General features: G+C 33.9%; 5 protein-coding genes across 6 annotated transcripts; all 5 read right to left on the reverse strand.

The window, feature by feature from the left end:
• Positions 1 to 3,527: 3,527 nt before the first annotated feature.
• On the reverse strand, positions 3,528 to 5,637 carry LOC129794024 (larval cuticle protein 65Ag1-like). The gene is made up of 3 exons (XM_055834601.1): positions 5,533 to 5,637; positions 5,161 to 5,375; positions 3,528 to 3,870 (listed from the first exon to the last, which is right to left on the reverse strand). The coding sequence occupies exons 1-3, from the start codon at positions 5,539 to 5,541 to the stop codon at positions 3,642 to 3,644; spliced, it is 453 nt and encodes a 150-aa protein (XP_055690576.1). The 5' UTR covers positions 5,542 to 5,637; the 3' UTR covers positions 3,528 to 3,641.
• Positions 5,638 to 6,628: 991 nt separating this feature from the next.
• On the reverse strand, positions 6,629 to 9,230 carry LOC129794022 (uncharacterized). Of its 2 annotated transcripts, XR_008750985.1 has the most exons (3): positions 8,928 to 9,230; positions 7,741 to 8,087; positions 6,629 to 7,675 (listed from the first exon to the last, which is right to left on the reverse strand). XR_008750985.1 is itself a non-coding variant. In XM_055834598.1 (2 exons), exons 1-2 carry the CDS (start codon positions 9,146 to 9,148, stop codon positions 7,808 to 7,810), a joined length of 501 nt encoding a protein of 166 aa, XP_055690573.1. In that variant the 5' UTR covers positions 9,149 to 9,230; the 3' UTR covers positions 6,629 to 7,807. The 2 variants fall into 2 exon arrangements, 1 of the variants encoding a protein (XP_055690573.1); XM_055834598.1 differs by having other exon boundaries at positions 6,629 to 8,087.
• A 2,411-nt stretch (positions 9,231 to 11,641) lies between these two features.
• LOC129794281 (uncharacterized) lies at positions 11,642 to 14,922 on the reverse strand. Its single transcript, XM_055835066.1, has 7 exons — positions 14,911 to 14,922; positions 14,140 to 14,246; positions 13,795 to 14,044; positions 13,204 to 13,316; positions 12,879 to 13,125; positions 11,968 to 12,080; positions 11,642 to 11,903 (listed from the first exon to the last, which is right to left on the reverse strand). The coding sequence occupies exons 1-7, from the start codon at positions 14,920 to 14,922 to the stop codon at positions 11,642 to 11,644; spliced, it is 1,104 nt and encodes a 367-aa protein (XP_055691041.1).
• A 2,385-nt stretch (positions 14,923 to 17,307) lies between these two features.
• Positions 17,308 to 18,628, reverse strand: LOC129794023 (endocuticle structural glycoprotein SgAbd-2-like). Its single transcript, XM_055834600.1, has 3 exons — positions 18,530 to 18,628; positions 17,707 to 17,972; positions 17,308 to 17,586 (listed from the first exon to the last, which is right to left on the reverse strand). The coding sequence occupies exons 1-3, from the start codon at positions 18,539 to 18,541 to the stop codon at positions 17,394 to 17,396; spliced, it is 471 nt and encodes a 156-aa protein (XP_055690575.1). The 5' UTR covers positions 18,542 to 18,628; the 3' UTR covers positions 17,308 to 17,393.
• A 2,540-nt stretch (positions 18,629 to 21,168) lies between these two features.
• Positions 21,169 to 22,190, reverse strand: LOC129794015 (endocuticle structural glycoprotein SgAbd-2-like). The gene is made up of 2 exons (XM_055834588.1): positions 22,089 to 22,190; positions 21,169 to 21,883 (listed from the first exon to the last, which is right to left on the reverse strand). The coding sequence occupies exons 1-2, from the start codon at positions 22,095 to 22,097 to the stop codon at positions 21,269 to 21,271; spliced, it is 624 nt and encodes a 207-aa protein (XP_055690563.1). The 5' UTR covers positions 22,098 to 22,190; the 3' UTR covers positions 21,169 to 21,268.
• Positions 22,191 to 22,979: the final 789 nt, after the last annotated feature.

The following is a 22,979-nucleotide window of genomic DNA, read 5'->3' on the forward strand; positions in this document are numbered from 1 at the left end:
ATTAAAATATAAAAAATCTTTACTTCTTTTAGTTGAGGATAATCCAGTTGACTCTAGAATCGAAATCCCACAAGTTTGTAGTCTTGGCCTATTAGGAAAATGTATGTGTAACGTCCTTTGCAGTATCGTAGGAAATAACGGAGGCTCATGCAACGATCGGGAAATTTGTGTCTGCCTCTAAAGTAAATTCCTTAAACGTGGAAAATCCTTCAGGACAATCAAGTAAAATGTTGTGTAGGATTTAATAATCATTAATTATTTGTTTGATATTTTTTATTCTAGAAAATTTCTTCATTGTTCTTTGTGCAATAAAAAAAAATAAATAAAAATTACAGAAACGCGTTTTTGACCACACTCTTGAGTTTCTGCACCGCTGCTTGTTTTTGTGGTACTCTGTGGTTTGTGGAGGTGTTCGCATATGAGAAACAGGGTAGTGGCAAATTGCAAAATCCCCCCGAAAAAAGTTACCAAAGAATCTCTTGTGATAAAAAATAATCACCTGCTTGGAGGGTTTTAACACCTCATCAAGGTAACTTGTGCTGCTGATCGGCAATGCTCACCCAAATTTCCTCATCATGCAGCATTTAAGCGACTGCCCGTGGTGCACATGGACAGTTTTTCTCGCAATCCCGCACCTCAAAAACCCCTCATTTGCTGATCAATGCATTTTTTTCCAAGACGACCTCCTTTCTTCCCCTGATCTACGGAATATTCCATGGATGACGATGGAATTTTCGAAGCTGGAGCCCAAAAGATTTTTTTTTCTCAACATTAACCTCTTCTCAAAAAGAGGTAATATATTAATGAATATTATTCAATTCTATATGGCAAATATCCAGCAAAAAAAAACATCGCGTACATTATTTCAAAAATATATAATAAATATGTATGTAGTTAGATACTTGGAGATTGGTGGAGAAAATCAATAAGCAAATTTGTTCATCATAAGAAATCATCTTTCTCCCCATATAGCTTATGAAATCGATAGAGCCAAATGATTTCTTGCCAGATCACGTGCAATTGTTACAATTTCTCAAAGAGAAATGCCTTTCGAGTTTGCCCCCAAAAGGATCCCCATTCATGTCTTTCATTTTTGGCCAATTATTTCACGTAGAAGGGTGTTAATTTATCCGCCACGAATCCCATTTGGGCGTACACAGAGTCAACCCATTCATACCACACATAGTGCGCGCGATACTATGTAGTATATATATAGGAAAATATCAATGTATTCAGCAACACGATTATTTTTATTGTTAACTGTGACGCGGAGGAAAGTATGAATATTGTGTGACCTATGATGTAATTGGTTTAGTGCAAAATGTAATAGACACATTTCATTAGGCTTCTTTTATCACAAAATAGCAAGTTTATGCAAAAAAGTATACGCAATTGAACTTCAAATTCCACATAAGGAATTCATTTTTTTTGTACATGCAGAAGATGTGAAATGTATAGTAATTGCATTTGAGAAATGCACGTGAATATTTCAATAAACGAAAATTTATTGGTTTTTTGCACATTTTTTATGTTTAGTGTATTTTTTGCATAAAAGAAATAAATATCTATATAATAAAGAAAGGATTTCGTGTCTGTACAGCTATACAAATCTACACCGTTTGACCGATCGTGATGAAATTTGGTACAGAGACTCCTTATATCAGGCGCTTTCGAATGGCCGTATTCATTTTCCCCCCAAAGCCCCCCTTCAGGTAGCCCCCATATAAAAGTCATGCATTTTTTATAAATTTTTGAATTTCGCGCCCGAAATGTTGTATGAAAATGATTTCTTCTCTTTGCAAATTTTTTCTTTTGGGATCGATAAGTGGCCCAAATCTGCCTTTAAACCATCATAATTTTTTTTCTCTCTGAAATTTGCGCGAAGCGCAACAAATCCCCGCGAAGCGGGGCGAGGTAAATTGGAGCGAAGCGACAATTTACCTCGTTTATATTATATTTATTATAAATATTAATGGTAGGTATCGTAGGTATAATGTTCTTAAATTATGTAGTGGGAGGGAGAAAAAATTAGACATATCGTTCACTTCTAATATTTTATCGAAATTAGATTTTCCTTTTAATTCATTCATTTTGAATAAAATATTAAAGTCTCTATTTACTATACTTTTAAATTGATGAATATTTTCTAAAATAAAGTTGAGATTTAAATTGAGTTAACATGATTTATCCAAGAAATCGATTCTTTCGAATTGTATAACTTCAGGCCAAGTGAAGAATCCGATGGAAAATTTGTGGGAGAACTCTCCAAGTTCTACACTCTATTACACAATTATTGTGTATATTTTATTGCTATATACATTGATGCTCAAGTACTTTGTTAGATACGATAGACTTTATCAAGGATATTTAATTAACATTCACATAATTCTTTAGAACGAAGATTATTAGAAAGAAAAAAAATTTTTTTGAATTGACTTTCTCATGTGCTTTCAAAGTGACAGGAAAAGCAAAGAAGTTTAGTAGAAAGCTAAAAGTAGTTTAGACTTGATTAGATTAGGCAAGTAGAAGTCTAGGAAGGTACAGGGCCTAATAAAATCAGACCATAAAGCGTCCATAGACTTTTCTAAGTTTTTTTTTTCACAAAAAAATAAGTTAAATTTTCTCTTTGAGAAACCCCTTGTGATCTTTTTTTTTTGGAATTCCCTAAGCGATTGCCCCGGAAGAGGAATGTGCGAGGTTATTGGCTTCATCATTCAGTCCGCGCAGCTTCACTTTGCAAATTCGCCAATTGTGTGGGTGATGTTAAAAGAATTCTTCACCACTCAAAAGCTGACCGCAACAAAGCCCCAGCTGCAGTGCAAAAGAAATGAATGCAGAATGAAAATGTTGCTACTCATTCGAGCAATTGTTGGGCACATTAGAGTGTTGTATGGATTGGGCCCCGCAAGAGGTGGAAGACAAAAAGCTCGAAAGTTGTTTGAGGATGATGGAATAGCCAGAAAAATGTACACTATTTGCATTAAAATGTTGCATCACAACACCAAATAGGATTCACTTCTTCTCTATTGATTTATCGGGAAGTCACTCAATTGCATCTCAAATACCTCGCATAAAAAAAAGTACAGGTAGGTACCCAAAAGCAATATGAAGTGTGAGTTTTTTTTAACTGCAATTTGCTTGAGGTTTTTCGTGCTCTAAGTTCATTATTTTTGCAAAATATTATTTCACCTGAATTTATTACCCGAGAGGAAGGAAATTGTGGAGTTTTTCAAGTTCAATGTGCGTCTTTGAATTACACATATATGGAGGATTTATTGTATCACTTTGCGCATGATTTAATTCAGCACACGATTGAATCAATTGAGCATGATGAGAGAGATTTATTTTACGGAATCTACCTGAAGTTAATAAAAATAAAAATTAATAATTAATTTGACGTGTCATTAAATTTATTGGAAAAATCACGGAAAAAATATTCTGCTAATTGTATAAATCTTTCAAACGCAAAGTTAATTTATATATAAATCTATTTTTGGTATTAATAGCAAAAGTAAAAATTTAATGAATTTCTCGAGGAAGTTTTGTATTTTTGAAACGAATTCAATTCATGACATTTTCTGAATGTTTTTTTTTTAATTTCTCGATTTTCTGGAAGATTTTATAAAGTAAAGTCTTGAAATTCATCCCACAAGAGATTTCAGCGCAACGGGGGAGATACGATTCCTTGCAAGGTATCTACTAGTTTCGGCTTCATATCCACCAGGTCCGGATTTGTAGTTCACCCTGTAGATATAGTTGTCCGGTCCGGTGTAGCGATAAAATCCAGTCACTTCCAGATATTCTTGATCAGTGCCTGCATTGTGGATTGTACCAATTTCTTCACGCCCTTGGCCATCGCTCAGTTCGTACCTGTAAAAAAAATTAATAATTTTATTGAAGGGAAATTTAAATTCAGTATCAACTCATGAACTTATGGCGTGAACCAAATTTATGGTCAATGAACTAGATTACGTGGTTATTACTTCACGCTTTTAAAGTCAAATTAGATCTGCTATTGAATACTTATCATGGGTACTTCTCTTATAGTTTATTCAACATCTCTTCGTAAATTAATCATTCTGATTCTGAGATCAGCAATTGGTCAATCAAGAACAACATTTTGCGTGGGAGAAAAATTAATTTTGAATTGTAAATTGAGCCTTGTACAGAGAAGAATATATATAGACCCCCAGGCGAATTTGTGCAAATCTCTCTGTGGATTTAGTAATTCAAGATGTGCAAATTTTTTTCTCGGAGATTACCTAATAGTCAAATTTAATTGAATGATTACAAAAAGATTCACAAGTTGCTAAAAAAAATTTAAATGTACAAATTTATTTTTAAAAATTATTATTTTTTCAAAGAATGTCGAAATATTAGGGTTGATTGGAAGTTAAAAGGGGAGAGAGCAAGAGCCTCTACTCAGTTCTTCCATTAGGTGGACTGTTATGACGTAGAACCTGTGAAGGAGCCAATGGGTAGCCAATGAGAACCTTTTGCCGTGAATTTAACCTTCAATCATTGCATTTTATATTTAATTTTTTTTTAAAGATATCAATTCGAATTAAGTTTTAATTGAAGGCGAGGCTTATGAGTAAGAAGGAATAGTTCTAGGAAATAAAATTATAGGACCTTTTCGTATATTTATATGGAAAAGAATGCAATTTTCACAAGTTTTTGCAAAAATAACGTTTTTTATCAAAACAATTAACAAAAACAAATATAAAACGATATGGTGTTGGGGATCATTGAATGTCCAAATCTACATTTCTCTAATATATTCATCTATTTATAAATTGACTACGCTACCTAAACTATTTGTCCTTTATACAATTTTCAAAATTACGAAGGTTAAAAATTTTTAAATTTTTAAAAAAAATCTAATTAAATAAAATATAAAAATAAATTTTTCTGTACCTACCACATAATTATTTAAATTTTGTTTCAAATAACAATTAAAATGGCAAAATAAAAAAAAATCTTGATACAAGAAAGTAAGAATTAAAATACTGAATAATGGGCCTAATTCAGCGACCAAGAAACCCTTGAAATCTTTGAATTTTGTACTGAAATTTCAAGATTTCAAGCGAATTTCAAGGGTTTCTTGGTCACTGAATAAGGACCAGAATTAATTAAATTTAATAATTAAAAGGATCTTACACAAATTTATATCCAGTCTCTGTGTTAGTTCTCTCTTCGTACAGTACTTTTGTTTCGAAGTTTTTTGGTTCTGCTGCCCTTGGTTGTGCAACTGGCTGTGTAGCTGGTGGTGCATCTGGATCATCTTCATCGTCACCAAAGATTGATTGTGCATTCGCCCTGCCCAAAACGGCCATTGCCAGCAAAAAAGTCACAAATATATGCTGATATTTCACCTGGAAGAAACATCTCAGGTCATCCAAAGAAAAAATATTTCTCCACTCAAAATCACATAAAAATAACTCCTCCGCGTGAGCAATCTCAGAAGAATGTGTCACCTTGACCTTATCGGAGGATTGTAAAACAACATGTGACAAATGCAATTGAACTTACTTTCGACATTTTCACCGGGATGCTAAATGACAAAAAAAAAGCTTGATTGAATTTTCCCCGAAAAAAAGCACGCGATCTTCACTTGGCTAGATCAAAATCCTTACTGAATTATGTCGGAAAGATTCGAGGTAATTTACTCGACTTTACCACAATCTCCAGTCAGTGTGATTGGGTGCCATGAGATATTAAATGTGAACCTTGAATTTTGATTTTTTCGCTTTTCTGTTCAGAAAATTAACAATTTTTCTCTTTCGCTGCACGTCGTGCAGAAAGCATCTTACACACAACAGCGCGAGATCAACTGATTGCCATATAAATGTTTTATGATAATGCCACCTAAATTTTTCAATGAGGAAGATCGAAGAGGTATTTCGCCAAAAACACGTGCATAAATAGACCGCCTCTGAGGTGTGCCACACTATTAGATGATTTATCATCGTTATATCAAGATTGGTTTGGTGGCACCATAGAGCAGCTGGTTTTTTTTTGGGAGGGAGTTTTGTCATTGAAGATCTCGTAAATTTGGTAAAAATCTTCCAAAGAAGACTCACAACAAACTTGGGAAAATAGATAAATATCACACGACTGCTGCTGGATGCGTAAATGCCAAGAAATTAAACAATTCACTAAAGAATTTCACAAGAAAGCTCACCTTCCAAAGAGGTGCAAAAACATGCAAAAATGAAATCTTCAAAAATGCTGATAGAAGACTTTGAATTTTTGCATAGAAATTCTCTGAAATTTCAATAATAGCCATTACAGTTTGCAAATTAGGTTCAAAGAAGTGGTTCTATCCAAAAAAACGAAGCTTTTTCACTCATGGCTACCCGGAACAAATTATTCGTCTTTTTGGCGCATTAAAGCGCTTCCCGTTTGTCTTAGAACTTCAGCATGCTTCAGCAGAGAACCAAAAAATCAATTACCTCAATAATGCCAAGATCGCCAACGCTTTTAGTTGCATGACGTGTACATACATATGTATATTGAAGAATATAATAAAAAAAAAGTGGGGAGAAAATTCAATTAAAATTCTTTAAATTCTTTCGTCTTTCACAATTTTTCCCTAAAATGTTAAAAAAAAATCAAAATAGAATAATTTTATGGAAAGTTCTTCCTAACACTTCCTGGATAATAATGTATTTTCTTAAGACTTATAAATAAATACGTGTTTAATAAAATTGGTCATAAACATGATTGATTGTTTTTTAACAATATAAAACTCCAATAATTGCATCTGAAGCCAGTAATCGAACCTGCTGAAACCAATAAATGTTTTTTTTTATCGGAAAATTCAAGATAAATATATTTTCCAATTAAAATACATACAAAGATAATTTTTTAATTTGATTATTATTTTATTTTGTTTGAAAGTTTATCTTATAGATTGATTATAATAATATCATTTTTCTATTATCAAAATTATTAATTTTTTTCTTTAAAAATTTAAATAAATAAATAGTCCAATAAATAATTAAATTTTTTTCAATATTTTTTTGATTAGTTAGTAAGTATTTAATGTTTTACTAAACATGATAATAAAAATAATTTATTAAACAAGATTTTTAATGTTCCTGTTTTTATTATGATGGAAAATTTTCAAGAAAACTAATAATTAACATGTCATAAAATTCATTTTTGTGCATTTATCATGAAATTTAGTACAAAGTGATCAATAAAATTCAACTAATTATTCAAAATTACAGGGTGTAAATTGCATTCATTTATATTCTGTTTTATTTCACAAACTTAATCATAATTATTGTGAAATATTACGCAGCTTCCACATTTTTTTGTTATTTTTATTTTTGCACAGTGCGAGGAATTTCAGAAATGCTTCTTCCCCGGAGGCACGTTTGAAATGTTGATTGTGTGAAAGGAGAAGATTTTGCTGCATATCGTCTTTCACGAAATATTAACCCATTCAGTGTTTTTAGCATTAATATTTCGGTCACATGGAAATCCACAAATTTTGTACGCCATTCATTAGGATGGCGCTGCTGAAATTTATGGTATTTAATAAATTGCAATAAATTGACTTGCTCCGTGGAATCTTGCTGCGCTCGTTGTAGTGTGAGATGATATCATTGAAAATATTTTGCACGATTCGATAGAATAAATAAATTAACAACCGGCTACGTCCAGTCTGTGTCACGAAAAAAAATTACTTGAATATAAATTAACTATATATGTATGAATAAAATTCCGTACAATTGCATTATAATTTCTTTCTTTCCAAGCGAGAAAAAAAGCCCTTCGGGGGATTTTTTAATGCTCCTCATCCCACGAGAATTGTGAGGAGTTTGGAATCTATGCAAGTGTTCTGCTTCACACATTGATCGGTGGTTTCTGGTGGTAAGAAGAGGACATTGTCTTCGGGGACGGCCGTTGGATCCGGATAAGTGTAGAAACCAGTATCATCGGATTTGTAAAGAACATTCCTTACGATGCCATTCTGCATGTAGGTGAATAACCCACGAATTACAAACTTCTTTGAGCCGTCGACCTCCTCAAATTCTGCCACCTCAACACGACGGTTGCCATCGTTGAGTACATACCTGGAAACAGAGTTGAAAAATTAAAATAACGCCCCAAAAATAGTTTTTTTTCAAAAATTATTTTATAAAAGTAAAACATGATTGAATCTTAAGATTATGCTTGCAAAAATTGCTAATTTTTAGGTATATATCCTGGAGGAATTCTATGCTTTTATACGACATCTGACAATGCAGATTTCACAGTTAATAAATTATAAATAAAATTCTAATATCTTGTACTAGATCCTTTAGATCTTTTAAAAATAAGTCGAATTAAGAGTTAAATTTTATATGAATTATTTGATGAATTTTGTAAGAAACAACCCAACTTCAAAGCTGCAGTGAAATAGAGAAAAAAAGATACCTGAGGAAGAAGATATAAATCACCGAATCATAGCTTCCCTTGCTTATTTTTCCGGAAAATCAAAATTGATTGAGTCCCCAAAAGCCAAGGAAAATTTAAATTAATGAGAAATTCTATGTTAAAATATAAATCTTTTCCATTGAAAATATTTTTTTTCTGTTTCTAGAAACCGGGTCCAGAAAATAGAAAAATATTCAGGACTTCAAATACGATATGAAAAATTTAAATAAGAACTGCACACCGAATATTCAAAAACTTCTTTTCGACCTTCCTTATCGTAAATCTTTAATCTAACTTCTCTGCAACTTTGTGTATTGAGACTGCGATTTTTCTTTAGCCCCATCAAATACAAAGCTCTGGAGTTTGTCTTAATTTTGTTGACATTTTGTGAGATTTCACATCGAAAAATGGCGAGAGAAGGGGGATGCAGTGTATACCACCACCAACAGCTACAAAAAAACTCATACATTTTGGTATTTCAAATTAAATAAACTTACGAAATCATATATTCTCCCAAATCATTCTTCGAATAAGTTTGATTGAGCACTTTGAGCACCTCGGGTTTCTCACTTGCATTCTGTGATGCCGTCACGGTCCTCAGGTGTCCAATAGTGAGATTACCCCCCGCCACCCTCAGGGGTTCACTGTGGGTAACATGGCCACCCACACTTCCAGCCACGGCTATTAAAACACCGAGAAGTGCCCAAGAACACATCATTCTGCCACGAGACGCGCACTTTGAAGGAATATTCTCGCAGAGAAAGCTCCGATCAACTGACGAGCTTGCACGCCAAGACTAATATTTAGAGGTAAACTCCATAACTGGAGAGGCATGGGAGAATCAGCAAAAAAACCCAACCTTTTTTTTCTCATCTCCAACGTACAAAGAATACATGGACACGATAATGGATACTCAAAGATCGTTTTTTTCTTCTTCTTTAGCCATCTCTATTGCTTTTTTGTGACAATCATCTTGAGCAGGTTCTCAGCAAATCGCAAATGCAATAATTATGCTATTTACTCCGCGCGTTATTCAATTTTTGCGTTGCGTCTCAATTGCGTTTTATGCAAATATGCGCAACATGACAAAAAAGCAATGTTTGATTTTTGGTTGATGATTTTTTGATAGATATTTTGTTGATTTGTAGACGATTTATTTGTTAATATGTAATGTGCAGAGATTAAGTTATGTAAAGGATTTATGTAGTGGATATATATTAAGTTCAATGCTTTTATAATAATTACAGAGGTATTTAAAATGCTAGTCTTCCATTAATAAGATTAAGAGGAACATGGCCCTAAAGTGTTCTTTTTAATCATATGGATAAAAGATATTATATAATTCGTATTTAAAAAATTCACCTTTGATTTATTTTTATATCGTTTAACGGATCCTTTGAAAAAGTAAATTAATACTGACATACCTGTAGGTCCTGTATGTAGATATTTTCTAAACTGATATCTAATCTGTCTAATCTTATTGATACTTTCGTTTTTATTAGAGGTCCTTTCCTTTTTTTAACTCCCAGTTGTGAAAGGATTTCTGACTAATACCGAGAAGTTGAACATAAATCTCTTTTCGTTAATTTTATTGTTAAAATTTCTCAATTTCTCTGTGAATCTCGACAAATTTTCCATCAATTTCTTCTCTAAATTTATCCAGAGTCCTTTGAAAGGACTGAAAGCTTTGTATTAGTGCAAGGAAGCTTTAAAAGCCCTACCTCAATTTTTCAGCGAGTTGCCTCCAATACAATTTCAACAAAATTTCACAGAAAAATTTCTAAAAGTCTATTTAATACTTTTCCTCCTTTATGCGTTACAAGATTGTTCACGCAATGCTATTAGTATTTTATCTGTAAATAAATTATCATAGCAATAAATGGTGCCATTTTAAGAGGTGACACTCGAGTGCTGCCTTGTCTGCATAAGCAGTAGACAATTGGATGAGTATCTCTTCACAGCAATTCCACCTTAAAATAAATAAAAAGAATGCACTTTATTCTAAAATCTTTTCTGTTTTTGGTTGTGTTTAACCTTTGTGTTGCGTCGGATTCCACGCTTGTGAGTTACGAAAATGTTATTATGAAGGAGGAATATCATTTCAAGTAAGTTAAATTAAAGAAAATGATTCTTTCTTATTAATGAATCTAGTTAATTCATGAAGTTTCCTGTTCCTTTTAATTTAATAAAATGTTTTTAACTATTAAAAAAATAAATTCAAAACAGCTCGATTTGAAACACTTAATTGTATTATAAATTTTAGGTAAATTTGAAAAAAAAACCTTCTAATATTTAAATAAAAATTATATCACTTTGTATATCTTTCAACGGAAATTTTTCAAAAAATATTTGATTAATTAAAAATTTTTCTTCTATACTAAATAGATATGAAACAAGTGATGGCCAGGTGCGAGAAGAAATGGGAATCCTGATGAATCCTGGAACCCCAGATGAGGAATTCGTGGTGATGGGCATGTACTCCTACAACTCAAGCGGTGCAATGCAAATTGTAATGTACCGAGCTGATCGTCAGGGTTTCGCGCCAAAAGTCTTATTCACACGCACAGGGCCCATGAAGTCACTCGACCGTAGAATCCTCCTCTCTCTCGTCGGTTGATTTGCAATTCTACACCTAGCAGAGTGAAGGTATGAAGAAATAAACTGATGAGATTGTATGATCAGACATCCTACTCTAAGTCAAAAATAAATACATAACATACGTCTTTCCGTTCCGCGGAAGAATTCGCCAGATTTGTCATGCTAAAGAAAAACACTCAGCAATTTTTCATTTTGGACTCAACATTTTGGGGTTGTTTGTGTACAATTTGTTTATCTTTCAACAGTCCAGACTGTCCACGAGCCTCCAATGGGAAATGATAAATTCATTTTGGGCGATACTTGACACGGGATCGCTTTTAGAGACCCCGCAATGGCGCAACAAAATTATTCAAAATTCCCAAATGCACAAAAAATTATCGAAATTTTTATTCCTTTTCAACACCAATTTGTCATCTGACGGAGGGGTTATGATCGTAAAATTAATTAATTATTATATTGCTACATTACAAGAATTGTAGAAAGATTTTTTATAGCGTGCAGCGGTTAAGATCGATGGAGGCGCCTGGTTATTAGAAACTTTAGTGTGTCAAATAGACTTTTACACGTAATTTGGAATCAAAATAGCCTTTATTTGATCTACAGATCATTAAGTTTATCCAACAAGAGATTTGAGGGCATTTGGATCAATAGCTAGAGAAGGTATAGGTGCTCCTACCGGAGGAGGTTTACTTATTGTAGAAACATTGGCTCTATATCCATTGATTCCAGCCACATAGTCAACTCTGTAAAGTTGATTATCATCCCCATAAAAAGTGTAGAATCCTCTAACATCTAATACTTGAACTTCTTGATCACCGCTCTTCTGCAGAAGGACAACTCCGTGTTCATCCCGAAATTGATCATCAGTAGAATAACTAGAAAGAATATTTTCAATTAACATTAGGAAAAGAAAATGTCTTTGATTGTTTAAAGGATTACCTGAAGTCGTATCCATCCTCAGTCCTTGATGATTTGTAACTTATCAAGTCCGAATGATTTTCCAGAGGAAGCGCCATTGCTAAGAAAGCCATAGCAATGGTAAGGCAAAGGATCTATAAAATAATAAATAAATATATTTGTCTGGGGTAAATTTTTGGGTAGTTTGTTCAAACATTTCTGTTCTTTTCTACGGGAAAATTAATCCCATTCATCCAAATATCCTACTCATTAATTTAATAATTCAATTCAACTCCATAATTTTCTCAGAAATATCAAAAGAATGCATAAAAAAAGTTCAAATAAGCTTCATTGGAAATGAAATAAAAAGAAAATTCTAGAAACTGAGCACGAAAAAGAGGCACGTTCCACAACTTAAATCTTGAACCCTTCTCCTGCAATCAGCTTTTAAAAAATTACTGAACAACGTCCCTTTCACACAAGTAAACTGAAAATATCAACTCTTACTTTTACTATCACCATTTCTTAAAGATTTAGGTGCTTTTTCTCTCTTTTTGCTACTGAAATGTGTGTCCATTCACGAATTTTTCGCGACTGATGCCGTATGGCTAGAGCCCCCAAGAAACTCACTCTCTTATTTCCACACTCAAGGAGAAAAATAATAATCGCGGAGTTGTGATTTTTTTTATTTGCCTGATTAGCAACTTGCGGTGTATATAGCAGGTTGCAAAAGAATGGTCCACAGATGAGATAAAATACCAACGCAGCAGAATATGGTCTTGAATTTCCTGCATAAAACAAGTTTATGTTCACACACGCCTCAACATTCTTTTCCGATTTCATTTTCATTTCTTTTTTTTTGCAAAATCTTTGAATTTATTTAATTTTGATAAAAGTTTCTAAATGGGAGAAAAAATGGATTTTTGTACATAAATTGAGATCACCTATCCGACCAATGATTTGAGTGCATTGGGATCAATATAGGCTACTTCCGGTTGTGCAGGTGTAATTGTGATATTAGCCCTGTATCCATTGACCCCAGCCACGTAGGTCACGGTGTACACTTGAAAATCATCACCCACATATGAATACGAGCCATGCACCTCTAGATCAGCTTTGGGTTCTTCAGCATCCTTGGAGATTATTTTACGCGGGATTAGCACTCCGTGTTCCTCGCGAGTTTGATCATCTGTGGAGAAGCTGCAGAGACAAAAATGTAGGTGGACAGGTACAAATTGCCATGGTATTAATTTAAATGGCGCGGCAAAGCAGCTTCACCTGAAGTCGTAACCATTATCATTTTGTGTTGCGCTATAGCTCAGTAAATCCGGGGATGTATCCAGTGGGAGGGCTGCAGCCAAAAGAGCCGTCATTGCCAATAAAATGATAATCTTCAGAAAGAAAAAGAAGTCATAAAAATTAATTTTAAACTGAGAATTGATTTTATTTATTAAAGGAGGTTTTATCGCGAAAAAAAGCTCAATACTGCAAAAAGAAGCTTTTTCAGGCATCCCCATAAATATATGTGTTATGACAACCATCAGTGATCTTAACGCAGTATTTAATGACGTCATTTTAAGAGTTTAATCTTTTATATCTTTCCTTATTAATTTGCATCGTTTGCATTAATAAATCCACGCGCGTGAACTTTAAGATTGAGATACCCGAAGAAGCTATAATTAGAATAATTTTAATATTTTTGGAGGTTCTTTCACGGAAAGTAAAAACGAATAAATAGCCTTGAAGTATCTTTTTATTTGAATTGTATTGCTATGAACAGAGACAAATTATAAAAATCAATATTTTGCATAGAACAGAACATTCAAATATTTTTATAACAACAAGAAATCATCCCTGGAATCATCCAACCAAAGATTTGAGTGCATTGGGATCAATAATTGGCACTTCTAGTTCATGTGCCTCTGTTATGGTAACATTAGCCCTGTAACCATTAACCCCAGCTACATAGGTCACAGTGTACATATTTTGATCATCGCCTATATAGGAATAGGATCCATGCACTTCCAATTCAACTTCCGGTTCTTCGGCATTCTTGGCACTTCCTGGGCGACGAATTAAAACTCCATGCTCATCTCGGGATTGTTCACCTGTTGCGAAACTGCAAAAAGTGTAGGTGGACAGGTGTAGAAAAATTGCAAACCGGAATTACATAATTAACATGCAGCTTTTGTTGCAAGGAAAAGGAGTTATCACCTGAAGTCGTAACCATTGTCATTTTGTGTTGCACTGTAATTTAACAAATCCGAATCCAATGGGAAGGATGCAACTAAAAGGATCGTCGTGGCCAACAAAAAGATGAGCTTTTGGGAGAGAAATCGTCCTTAAAATATAATTCTTTTTCCTTTTTTCTGGAAAGTTAATTTTATCGCTTTTGCGGAATATATGAAATTCTTTCAATATTTTTCTGCGCCTTCAAATACATTCATTTCCTTCGTAATTAAATGAGTTTTCTGACCTGTTCATGCTTGTTGTGAAATTCTATATAAGCTCAAAGCTTTTGGATTAACAAATCCACTCGTGAACTTTAAATAAGCCCGTTAAACTGAAGGTACATACAATAAAAATTTTTGCAAATTAATAAATTTCTGATGCTTTGCAGTTTTTCTAAATTCCCCCACATGAAAAAAAAAATGTCAAGGCTCCTGATTGTTATATACTCAATGAGGTGCTAAAGACAAACAAAAGTCATCAAAATTAAACCATTGTGGTTAAGTAACTTCATTGGAAATTAGGAGTAATTTGTACCAATTTGAACATCTTCTATAAATCTCAATAGATTCCCTTGTTTTTCTCAAAAGATTCATCAAAATATTAAAGTTCGCTGTGAACAAAAACTACCTGCAATCAAAAGCTTCTCGCGCTGAAAATGAACCAAAAAAAGCTTCTCTGTGCGAGGCAATTACCCCGTGAAAGTCTTCCCAATTTATGATTTAAAGAATAATTAGTGCAACATAAAAAACTCACTTTCACGGTCATTTTTAACAGTTTATCGTCCACACCAGCAGGTCTTTAAGAATGTAAACGCGATCACAGATTTTACACGACTGATGCCAAGATTGAGCTTCCTTTGACTTTTACTTGACGGAAAACTCATACGAAAACACGATTTTTTATTAGTAACGATTAACATTGGAGATACAATTTGTTCCATCAGTGAATTTGTGAATTTCCTTGACCCTGTGAAGAAGAAATATCAAGTTAACCCCACCAGGAATTCTTCGAAATTCTCTGTGAGAATTCATTTGGCATGGATGCTCTGCTAAATGCATAAATACTTTGGATATCTTTTAATTTAAAAAAAAAATCATGGATTTAGTGCAAAGAGTTTGAAGGAAACATAAATCGTTCCATTTCGGATATGTAGCTACATACAATCTCCATTCAAGCATACCTCCTTGGGTCCCTTGCATAGTGCTTCTGTTCTTTCTCACCGACACCAGTAGTGCTTGATTTTCCTGCTCTGATGCGCGGGATTTATTGACCGCATGCAAAAGGAACAGTGATTAATTATTTGTGCAGCACTCAAGAGCTCAAAACCTCTCGATGTCTGCAAAAAAGTCACTTGAAATGTTGATCTTTTTTTTCCTCCTCGTGCATAAGATCTTCCGCAAGAAGCCGCGAAGCAAAAACTTATCACTGGTTGCTGTTTAAAACGCAACCAAGAAGCTTTAAAAAAAAAGGCTGAAAAATCCAACTCGAGGGAGGGAAAAGATTTCTTGTTTTATTGGATATTTTTGGAATGGAGGAGTGTGAGGAATTTCCGAGAATTGAGCTACACGACATTATGAGGTAATCTTTGGGTAAAATAATGTGCTATCAGATGAAATTTATCGCATTGATGTTTACCAAAAAAAAAGTTTCCAATATATGCTGAATTTTTAGGAAAGTCTAGCTTTTTTTTTCTTTTGGTGAATTTATTTCTCTAAGTTATGGGAAATAATTTAGAAAAAAATAACATTGTTACAGGGTGTGGCAAAATAGGTGTCCCAAAACTCTTAATTTATTTATTTTTTTTTTATAAAGGAGATCACTCATTTTTGGACATCTCAGATTTGTTTAAAAACGTTAAAACCACCGCCTTATCTTTGTTTCATATTTTCTTTAAATGCATTAGAGAAGAAAGGAGCAAAAAAATATCTAAAAGGTCAAGAACGAGCTCAAATTATAATTTTCCCAAGGAGATTATACAGAGTGTTTCTCTCGGATTGACACGGACCCTTGACGCCCCCGGAGAGAGCACCTCAGCTCCCACCAAAAAAGCTAAACTAACCACGTCAAGAAAACAACCATCAAATATACAGAGTATAAGGCTCATTTTATAAGGAATTTTCTGCCCTACAACTCTTTCTCAGATCATTTTGTCTGATTGTTATTTTTGAAAAAAATAATTATTATTTTAGCTCTAACAAGATCTTTTAGAGCTTTTTAGAGCTTAAGGTAATGTTTTTTTTTATTTGAGAAAAAATTCTCACAAAGAAACTCAACATAATCTCCACAAAATCTCGGGACGTTTATTGTGAAGCGCAGTGTGATTCCTCATCAGATGGCCAAGCCCATTCAAGCAAACAAACTTGAGGCTAAATTGCCTTTTTATCAGAATTTTCTATCATCATTTACAGCAAAAATTAGGAGACATCTATTTTAGATACCGTGCTAACTATCTAATCTGTGAGATCGGGTGACGCCAATGCGTTGATTTTCTAATCCTCTGCAAATCTAATTTATTTGGTGCTAAATCGCATCAAAATTCTACGTGATTCCCCCAAAACATTGGCTCATAAACAAGGCCATAGAAGAAATCATTAACCCGGACATTTATTGTCCACCCAGAATCATCCTGACACTAATTGGTTACCATCTCATTTTCAAGTCAAATTCCTTAATTGCCCTCGTTTAATCATGTAGCATAAAAATCCTTTTGTGGCTCTTCCTCAATTTGGGAGATTAGTTGAGAGAGCAAAAAAAAAATAACGAAACACACCTATAGTCTTCTCGCAGCTTTTGAGGCAGAATATTTGGCGGGTTTAACAGAGAGATTTTGCAGAGATATGCCATGATTTTGGGGAGGTTTCTCGCAGGTGTTTTGTTGTCTAGCGCAAAAAAGAAGAAGAAGAGACACAGAGAGAGACTTATTGTGTCTCCTGTGGGGCCCACCTGGGTAAACTATCTTGTTTATTTCTGTTGAAATTCCCCCATTTCTCATGAAGAACCACCATTTGAATATCAATGAGTTCTCTTCGCGAGAGAAATCCGGTATCTCCCTGATGCGATTTATCCCCAACTGTGGGAATTTGCAGAACCAAGTGGGAGTTTTTGTGGAAAAAGGATTTGAAGAAGAAAATAAAATGGAAAAGAAATATATTTTTGATTCATCGTCATTTATTTGTCACAAAAATTGACAATTAGCCTAAGTAAATTGGTCAATATTCTGCAATTTCCCGAATCTCCTAGGCATGGGTAATTGGCGTCTTCTTTACATGTGGATGGAATCCTGTGTCGTCGGCGAAGTAAGTTACAACGTAGAGCAGACCATCATTTACGTAACTGTAGGAGCCTCGAACAACGTAGGATTCATCTTCGGTACCGGGATTTACGACCTCACCCTCCTCTTTTCGCTTCTGACCATCCTCAGTCTCATACCTGTACAAGAAAATTGCGGAAAAAAATATTCTTTTGCTTCAAAATTTTTCTTATGAAATTGCTCAAAAGCTCAAAGATTGAAAATTTAATTTGAAGATCAAAGATTAGTTTTCTACTCACGAGAAAGAATAGTGCGTGTCATCACTTTCACTATTGTAGTGAGTTACATCAATGATGGGTTTCCTCGTGACTTTCTCAGTTGTTGGAGCCCTAGTGGGGTAGTTGTAGGTTCCGTGGTAGGGCTCTGGGGTTCTGGCAAAATGGGCAGGTTGAACTTCTGTTTGGTGAACTTTTGGCTCTGGCTGATAGTCATAGTAGTCAGGTGTCCTATAGTCTTGAGGGCGAGGTTTGGCTGCTACCACCACGATCACGGCAAAGAGAGCAATCTGAGGAAATAAATTAAAATTTAAAAGCGAAAATTAAGTCACGAAAGGACGAAGAGTTTTATTTAAAATTTTTTTAATCGGAAAATTATTTCTTTCAATTTTAGGAAAGGAAAAAGTTTAATGAAAATATTTAAATTATTTACATTAAGACTTTTGTTTGAACTTTTTAATTATTTTTACTTTAAGGATTTTCACTAAAAAAAAAGCATATTTCTGAGTAGAATTCTTGATTCGAATTTTTGATTATTTTTCACGGAAATTGTTAAAAAAAAATGATGATGATCATTGTGAAAAATATTATGCACAAATATTTAATTCTTTGCTTATTTTCTGCAATTTTCTTTCTCATTGATTTTAAAATTAAAAATCGAATTAAATAAATCTTCTACACTCTTATTTCTGAAAGATAAATTTTTTTTGTCTTTAATCTGATCTAAAAATCCTTTGCTTTTAAAGGTTCACAAATCTTTAAGAATTAAAAAAAAATCTTCTCTTTGCAAAATTTTATAATTCCAAAAGATTTTTTTTAGAATAATTTAAACTCTTGAGAAACTAACCAAGAACTTCATTTTCACTTTTTTTAAGGATTACAAAACACTCTTTTGGCACAAAGGAGAAGTTACTTGGATGAGAATATCCAGATGAAGAACTCCCAAGTCCCCACGGACCTTGCTTATATAGCGGAGAATTTTTTTTTAGCCAAAAGATGTGACCAAAAAGGCGAGAAAAGAGTCAAAGACCCAATAAAAATCCAGTTCTTTTCTCATCTTTTCTCGAACATATTCAAACGAAATTCACATCGGAGGGAGACATCCACAAATATACATGATGATGATGGTGGAGGAAGAAAAAATAAAAAAGTCCTCGTACTCCTATTATTTATTGCACATCGATAAAAGATGGATTTTTGCAAATTTATTGGACATCTCGCCAAAGGAATTCTTTATTGTGTACATCATTTTGGTTCCCGCACCGCCAAAAAACAGTTCACTAAACTCCCTCCGCGCGCGTTGAAAACTCACTTAATCTCAAATACAGTGAGGGTACAAAAAAATGCAAATTACATCTTCTTGTTTTTTTGCAGCCTCACCCAAAAAGAGATAGATTACTTCATTGATGGTGTTTCGCAGACGAAGATTGAGTTTGGAATATAAACAAAAGGCCGAAAAAAAAAGCTGATGACCAATATGTTGGGGCTCTCTAAGTGAATTAGATGGGTATACCTCCAAACTTTCACTTTCGATTTCATTCGTGGAGTGTACCGAATTATAGCTCGCGCGCACCTCATCAATTGCCCATTTGCAGACGAGGTAAAAAAAAATCTGTGTCACTGGACCATCGGGTCATGAGGTGTGTGTGAAAGAAATCTCCCAGACATGGTGAAAGCCATCACTCTTACTTTCTTTCAGCCCATTGACGACGTATACGGAGAAATTGGGCGGCGAACGCTTCTATGGACCCAGAAAGATTAACGCGTGTCGCCCGAAATTCATCTCAACAAAAACACATACCTTCAGGCGAACCCAACGACCCCCCACCTTCAACCTAGGAGCCACCTTTCTCAGGTGCTAATTATGCACACACAATTAATTGCCACTGCTTCCAACAACATTCACACACAACTAATTGGAATTTATACGTTTTTTGGGGAAAATTGCGTGAAGTGCTCATGGAGCGAGGAGAAATGGTAATGACAGTGAATTTTACAAAAGATTTACAAATACCATTAATTATTTAGTGTAAAATCTATTTCCGAATTCAATCCACAATATGCAGCAATTAACATGCTAATAAATTACATATTATGTTATATGGTGTACAGTGAAACCCCGAGAAATATTTCACTTTTTGAGGAAGATTTTCCGAAATGATGAAAATTGTATGTAATTCATCACAAGTTGTGTTTAATTTGTATTATTTATTTAAATTATCTTTATGAATAACTAATGAGAGACATGGAATATTATATGCGGGAAGTTACTCGTCTGTAAATTCGCGTGAACATTATTTATTGAATGCATTTCTTTAGTATATTTTCTTCATAAACAATACCGAAAATAAAATTATTCTTTGTAGCTGCTCGAGAGTTCGATGGAATAAAAGAAATAATTTATATAATAATATAGGAACTTGATGGATTTATTGCGGCTGTTAAATTGGATTTGGCAAAGTTTTTTTTTTCTTCAAAACTTTGAAGGTCGCAAGAATTTATTTTTCATTACTTATAAGGAAAACTCTTTGGAAAAACTTTTAGAAAAAAGATATTTAGAGAACCATGGGGTATTCTTTCATTCTTTATTTGCTTATTACGCAATTCAAGAGAACTAAGGCATGGTTAAATAATTTTTGAAAGTGTAGGAAAATTTCAAGAGGGATTTTCACATCAATTTTGAAGTTAACAATTCAAAATTTGCTTTAATTCTCGTTAAATGGTATTTTTACTTTTTAAAATAAATTTTTTTGACCTTAAAAACCTTTTTTTTTCATGTTGGCTTATTGTTGAGAGTTTTCAAGTTTTTTTGACCAAATCCTAAATCCAAATTAGGAGCAAAAATATTTTGAAACGTAACACTGCTTCATTTTTGCCTTTCTTGAAGATAATTTTGTAATTTTTCTCAAAAGCATCAAATGTGTGAGAACTGTCTTATATATTAGTCTTACTAATTGTTTTATTTCTTTAGTATGAAGAAAACAATTTTAAAGGAATTTATTTATTTCTGTAAGCAAAATGTTTCTTATTCGGGGAAAGAATTATGATTCGTGCAATCCTTGTAGAGGATAAAAGAAAAGAAAAAGAAATTTTCAAAAAAAATAATCTTCTCATTTTCCAGAACTAGCTGGAAAAATCTATCAGAAAATTTTCCTAAAAATACAAATAATGAAGTCACTTTTGTATGAAGAATTAAGTGTTCAATACACAAAGAAATCTTAACGAAAATTAAAAATTTCCTTTAATTTCATGGAAAATGAAAAGTAATAAGGAGAATTTGTTCTTAAGGTTTTATCTAAATTTTTTTTTCTACTAAAGAAAGTAAAAGATATTCCCTGAAGAATCTTACAAATTTTATCTGATACAATAAACTTTAGTTGTGAAGGAAGCAGCAGCATACTTTTCAGCATGAATATCATGCTAAAACATTGCTGAATTATTCACCGCAAAATAGAGAAATTGCAAGCAAAAATTAAATTCATTTAGTCTTCTCACATGGGTCTATATTTTAGATAGGCTCACAATTTATGTACATCACAATGGGCTAATAAGTTAAAGGATGGGCTACACACAGGATGAAGTTCTTCTAATGCTTGCTGTAGTATTGGTGCTGGTTGTGTCCACCGTGGTACTGCGCATGGGGTTGCTGGTGGGTGTACTGAGCCTGTGGCTGGTGAGCGTACTGACCCTCCTGCTCGTACTGGTGCTTGTACTGTCCATCATCACCATCATCGTGATAGCTGTGGGGGTTGGCAGCGATCTTGGCGAGAGCCTCCTGGATCTCGTGGGGGATTGGTGGTGGTGTGGGCAGATGGGAACCCTCAGCACGGAAACCGTGCTCATCGGCAACGTACTTGAGTCCAACGGGGACACCATCTTCGCCGGTGTAGGAGAAGTATCCTTCGGCAACTTGGGTCTCAGCATCCTTGTGACCGGCATTCTTGGTGTAGCCATGCTCCTGGGCGTGGATACCGTTGCCAGTTTCGTAGTTGAAGTTGTAGGATCCATCGTGGTTGCGGTTGTTCTCACTCTTCACAATGGGGATGTGTTTCTTGGGTTGTTGGTGGTGTTCGTAGTATTGGTGATGGGGTTCCTGGTAGTGTTGCTGGGGCTCCTGGTAGTGCTGCGCCTGCTGGTAGTGCTGCTGCTGATAATCTCCGGCAGCGGCAGCCACCGTCATCATGGCAAAAAGTCCCAGAAACTGCGCCGTAAAAAAATTAAAACTTTCGATTAATTGACAAAATTCACTTTTTCTCTACAAAATCCACCCCATTCACTATTTTATTATTTTTTTTCCAAAGTAAAATCAACACAAAATAAAATCACACGATCATAAACGATCGCAGGACCTCATTCGATCACTTTTTAATCCCCATTTTAAGGAATAAAGATCACTCGACACTTACAACTTTCATTTTGGTGATTTTGGTTCCTAAACTTGATCCTGATGCTAAATGCACAAAATAAAGCACTTGTGAGCTTCTTGCGATTGAATGCTTCGAGTGGGAATGATGACTTACGGCCTGCAGTGCTGAGTATTTATACCGCGAAAGAGTTGGTTGGAGGAGGTGCGCGCCCGCAAAGGTGGTGGAAACTTTGCATTCGCAGCGAGGGAATCGAAAATGCAATCTCACACTGTGCGAGGCACATTTTGGATAAATTAAAAGCACCATAATCTTCTATTTTTTCCTACTGGTTCTTTCCTGGCTGAGAGATTGATCGTCATTTTGTTGGTGCGAAAAAAAGAGCATCTAAGGCGAATCTAGGGCAAATTTTGACTGTGAATTTCAGTCACAGAGGTGAAAACCACCGCGATTGATTGACGCGATTTTTGAATATTGTGCCGATTTGCGAAGAGTTGAAAAAATTCTAGATTAACATGCATGTGGATTGAGGAATATCTATGTACATAAATTTATTTTTCTTTACTTTGGGTTTCATTTTGAAAATAAATTTTTAGAGGTATAAAAATTAAGAAAGGAATTATTTAAACTTTATTTTATTAATCGTCAGGGCAAAAGTCTAACATTAATTTATAAAAAAAAATATTTTTTTGTCAAATTTTTAAATCTAAGACGTTTTTTTTTAATAATCCTTTAGAATAAAAAAAAGAACATTTTTTTTGAAAGAATAAATTAAGAAAAAAAATGCTAATACAAAATAAAAAAATGAATTCTCTAGATTAAATTCAATTTTTTTTACACCCACCCCTATTATTCTAAAGTCGAGAACCGTAATAAAACACTTAAGTAATTAAATTGAAAAGTTTAACATAATTGTTATTTTAGGTTAAGAAA

The sequence above is a fragment of the Lutzomyia longipalpis genome, chromosome 3 (assembly GCF_024334085.1).
Source record: "Lutzomyia longipalpis isolate SR_M1_2022 chromosome 3, ASM2433408v1".
Taxonomy (NCBI): domain Eukaryota; kingdom Metazoa; phylum Arthropoda; class Insecta; order Diptera; family Psychodidae; genus Lutzomyia; species Lutzomyia longipalpis.